This window comes from Belonocnema kinseyi, chromosome 1 (genome assembly GCF_010883055.1).
Source record: "Belonocnema kinseyi isolate 2016_QV_RU_SX_M_011 chromosome 1, B_treatae_v1, whole genome shotgun sequence".
NCBI classification, from domain to species: Eukaryota; Metazoa; Arthropoda; class Insecta; order Hymenoptera; family Cynipidae; genus Belonocnema; species Belonocnema kinseyi.
Window position 1 is genome coordinate 21,080,906 of NC_046657.1, and position 5,143 is coordinate 21,086,048.

At 29.3% G+C, this 5,143-nt stretch overlaps 1 protein-coding gene across 3 annotated transcripts in view; it reads right to left on the reverse strand.

The window, feature by feature from the left end:
• LOC117173434 (bifunctional methylenetetrahydrofolate dehydrogenase/cyclohydrolase, mitochondrial) overlaps window positions 1–5,143 on the reverse strand; it is an 11,511-nt gene that overhangs the window by 4,068 nt on the left and 2,300 nt on the right. For 2 of the 3 annotated variants that reach the window (XM_033362011.1, XM_033362002.1), the window contains exons 2-3: window positions 1,424–1,608; window positions 973–1,341 (exon numbers count right to left, since the gene is read on the reverse strand). In XM_033362011.1, coding sequence (XP_033217902.1) covers window positions 973–1,341; window positions 1,424–1,608 — 554 coding nt within the window. Of the gene's footprint in view, window positions 1–972; window positions 1,342–1,423; window positions 1,609–3,221; window positions 3,296–5,143 lie in introns of those variants that run through there. The other variant, XM_033362020.1, reaches the window with a different exon arrangement.

Below are 5,143 nucleotides of genomic sequence, written 5' to 3' on the forward strand. Positions count from 1 at the left end.
ATATCGCGCCAAATTGGGCTAGGGGCGGAAAAGAATTAATGGTGGGAGGTGGTAAGGAGTAGGGTGTCCTGCTTTTCCTACCCAGTCATCTGGTCACCCTGAGAATAAGTGAAAATAGTTCAAAGGGAACTAGGAAAGTGTCCTTGAAAAAAGTTGGGTTAACTAAAATGTATTTTCAAAAAAATTAAACATTTTCGAGGCTTATAGTATGCATAAATCGTCAAACGTACTGCAGAATCACCAGACTCTGTTTGATTCTAAGGAATATTTATTTGCCTTTTCATGAGTAAAAATTTAAAATTATGGTGACCAGATGGCTTGATGGGAAAAGTAGGACCCCCCCCCCCACTCCTCAGAAACCTCACTCCTTTAAGTTCCCCTATCACTAGCCCAATTTGGCGCGCTATTTAAAAATGAAAAAAGATTGTTACTCTCGTACATGATTAAATTATACAAATAACAATAAATAATATATTATAAATAATTATTATACAAATAATTATTTCGAGATCAACTTTTCTATTTAAACAATATGATAATATAATATGTAAATTATTATATACACTTCCTAAAACTTCCTATTCTTTTTTTTAATTAAATAATTTCTTTTTTTTAATTTCAAAGAAATATAGCGTCATTTTCAAACCTTCCGAATACCACTCAATTTTTTTGTTCGCGTAAAGTAATCAGAAATCTTGGAATTGCAAGACTTTTCAAGTATTCAACATCATTCGACTTTCTGCAAACGTTGTGACTAATGAGGCAAACCCAAGTGATTTCGTCATTGATCAAACTTCAAAAGTTATTCCCTTCGACCTGCGAATTCACTCTCAGAAATTGTCAACAAAATTTAGGTCCACGCAATAAAAATTGCGAAATATCAAGAAAATCTTGAAAAGATTAGTAGTTTTTCATTAATTCAGATTTAGAGAGAAAATTTATTTTGAACCTCAAAATATTTTTTTAACGTACCTTTACTATCAGAATGAAGTAGCAGAGCGATTGGTAAACCGACATGTTTCGACCTGCCAATGACCACAGCATTTTTGCCAAATGTGTCGACTTTTGTCCTTTGGATTAATTCTATAACTCCTAGGGCAGTTGCTGGCACAATACTGTCGTTATCGACTGAAAGCTTCCCCATATTTTCAGAATGGAAACCATCCACGTCTTTAGCAGGCGTTACCGCCTCGCAAATTTCCCTTTCGTTTATGGATTTTGGAATTGGCAACTGGACCAGGATGCCGTCGACAGAGGTGTCTTTGTTGAGGTTTTCAATAGCCTTGAGCAGATGTTTTTGTGAGATGCTTTTGTCGAAGGTTATCGTCTCTGCGTCAATTCCTAGAATTTTTTTCGTTAGATTTTGTCAGATTTGAATATAAATGAAAAAAAATCTTAAGATTTTGAATATCTGGGAACTTGCCAACAGCTTTCGCAACTTTGACTTTTCTAGAGACGTAAACTTTACTGGCTGGGTCATCACCAACAATTATTGCTACCAACTTTGGCCTTCGTTTTCCACTTTTGATCCAGGATTCAACTGAAGTTCTAACTTCTTTTTCTATTTGCTTGGCGATATTGTTCCCATCTATTATCGCAGCTTCCAATCTGTAACAGTTTTTAGAAATGATTTTTATTTCTATATAAAGTAGTGAAGCAAGTCATGGAAATAAGGTTCAAGAGAAAAGAAACGATAGTTCTCCAACAAAAAAGATAAATTCCCAAAGAAATATTTCGTATTTCATGCATGAATTTTCAATCTAAAAGGACAAATAAAACAAAACAGTTAAATTTTCGACCAAAACAGATGAATCAACAACATAGTTGAATGTAAAAAAACATAAGTTTTCAACCAAAAATGGAAGTTACATTTTTACTTTTGTCAAACCTGGATTTAGTGATCCTCCATTTAATGTTTTCGAGAATTGACGTTGCGGGGTAAGCATTGGCGAGAGGAGCAACGGGAGGATATGCGGTGCTCACTCAAGGCTCACAAAAAAGATAGATAAACAAGAAAAAGAAAAAACAGGAGATACAAAATAGTTCCGAGACTCTGGATTTAACCCGTGGTTACCACACTTGTGCAAATATGCACCAGAAAATTTGTCAAACAAGTGTCCCTTGTCACTTGGTAGGTATAATGGTCTCTCCCCCCAACATTAAATTTGTATCAGGTACAGAGTCATGTCACGCAGAGTGCAGCGCCATTCGCCTCTCACTGTTCGTGAGGTTCACTTCGAAAGTTGGGCTTGGTAAAATTTGCACAAGTGTGGTTTCCTAGTTTGTAAAGTGAGTGCTTCGGAAAAATTTGAATTTCCCCTTATAATCGTTTTTTCGACTACATTTTCTCTAGAGGTAATAATTTTACATAGTGTTTTTAATTTTTAATATGTTTTTTTTTATTCAAATTTTCTAAAAGCTTCAGGCTCTTAAGTTTGAATTATTGTACAAAATTATAAATAATGGCAGTACATAAAATTAGTAAAAATTAGTTTTCATTCAGAATGGCTGACCCACCAACTTCTAGTTATAATTTGCGCAGCAGCCGAGCAGGTGTGCGAACACTGAACGCTTCTTCTGATAAAGATAAAAATGATGGCAGCGACTCGGAAGGAGATGAGGACGAATTTATTGTCTCTGGCATTAAAAATGTTGAGCAGGAATCGGATGATCAATTTATTGAAGAGCAACTCATAATGCATCGTGATGTAGTAACTAACTTTTAGCTCAGTATTAATATTTTATAATAATATTTTACAATTATTAAGGTTTAAACAATAAACAATATTAATATTGATTAATTCTTAGATTTTTTTGGTTTGTTCCCTTCTAGATTAAGTATTGACTGATTTTGCTATGCTATAAAAATACCTTATTTTCAGACAGCCATAAAAAAGATTTATATTTTATTTAATGCGCAGTTGGTAATTCTTCTTAAAAATATGTACTTTTGTCTTCAATTAAAAAAAAACAAAAGTACAATTTCGATCATTAGAAAAAAATGACTATTTTAAAAAATAAAAATGACATTTCAAAAAAGTTGTTTTAATTTTTTTATGATTTAAAAATTGTTAATTTGAATTATTTTTATCATCATTGCATTTCTCAGTCATTTTTAACCCAAAAATATATATTGTAAGTTGCATTTAGTTTATTTATGCACGAGTTATTGAAATTAAAAAATGCGAAATCCCAAATCGCACCAGTGTGGTAAAGATGTATGCGCAGATGGAGTGTGGTACTCACGGGTTAATTTCACGCTGAATTTCAAAATTGACATTATATCCAGGTTTTACTGTAGTTACATTTTCATTTAAAAAATTAATTTTCAACAAAAAAAGACGAACTTTCTACCAGTGGAATTAAACCAAAAATAGACGAATTTTTAATAAAATATTTCAATGCACAGCCCATAAGATACATTTTCAAAATAGAAGCTTAATTTTCTACCCAAAAAGATGAATTTTACATAAAACAGTTAAATTTTCTACCCGTTTCAACTGTTTTGTTAAAAACTCAACTGTTTCGTAGGAAATTTACTTCTCGAAAATTCATATGTTAGTGTTGCAAATTCAACTAAATCCTTTTGAATAAAAATTTTACTATTGGTTTGAAAAAATTGTATTTATTATTTAAAGATTTACAAATATTTATAAATATATAAAAAAAACTAATATATAATATATAATTTAAAAACTTTTCAGTTAAAAACAAATTAAATTTAATAAGCTGAAAATTTTTAAAATTACCTTTTTCAATTAAAAAACCATGTATTATATTGAAAATTTGTTTCTTTTTTTTCAGATTGAAAGTTAATTTTGATACCTTTTATAACAAGTATTTGGTTTTTTAGTAAATAGTTTAATTTTTAACCAAATAGCCTAATCTTCTACCAAAATAGTTGCATAATAATAGTTGTATAATAATAGTTGTAGTGAATTCTTCCTCGTAGAGGAAGCATTAGTATTTTTTTTAAATAATAGAAAAACTAAAGTTTTCATTTTGATTAATTTAAAAATATAAATGTACAAAACATAAAAACGTCATATAAACAATTTAAAAAATACAATGACAAATTGGACAAGTCGAATTTTGTATTTGAAATGGTAATTTTTCGATATGGAAAAAAGGAAAAAAAGTTTTGTTGTCACTATCTCTTTTCCATTTTTATGCTTTTTTTGCGAAAATTGTCAGAATTATTTTATTTGAAAATTTATGGTCAAGTAGTTATTTTATATTATAAATGACCATAGCTCCCTTACTCTTCAATAAAATGTATTATAATATTATAGGTAAATTGATTTACTACGAATCAAGAAATCTTTTCCGTTCTTAAATCAATTTTGAATTATGGTAATGAAAAAAGTTTTAACATAAAAAGCGGGATTTACAAATAGTATGAATAACCATAACTTCCTTACTCTTAAATAAAATGTATTAATATTATAGGTCAATCGACTCGTCTATAATCAACACATCTTTTCTATTATCAGATCAACTGCAAATTATGAGAATGACAAAATTTTTTACTATAAAAATCGATTTTTAATATAATGTGAATGACCATAACTTTCTTACTCTTTAAAAAAATTGAGTAATATTATAGGTCAATTGATTTGCTTCGAAATGTCTTTTATATTCTTGCATCAACTTTACATTATGAAAATGAAAACATTTTTACTGTAAAATACGATTTTTAATATAATGCGAATGACCATAACTTTCTTACTCTTTGATAAAATTTATTAATATTATAGGTCAATCGATTTGCCTTGAATCAAGGAATCTTTTTCGTTTTTGAATCAATTATGAATTATGTTAACGGAAAAAGTTTTACGATCAAAAACGGGGGTTTGAAATATTATACATAACCATAGCTTTCATGCCCTTCAATAAAATGTTTTTAAGATTATAGGTCAATCGACTCCTATCGATTCAACACATCTTTTTTATTCTCACATCAACTTTAAATTATGAGAATGCAAATTTTTTACTATAAAAATCGATTTTTAATATAATATGAATGACCATAACTTTCTTACTCTTTAATAAAATTTATTAATATTATAGGTCAATCGATTTACCTTGAATCAAGGAATCTTTTTCGTTCTTGAATCAATTATGAATTATGTTAACGGAAAAA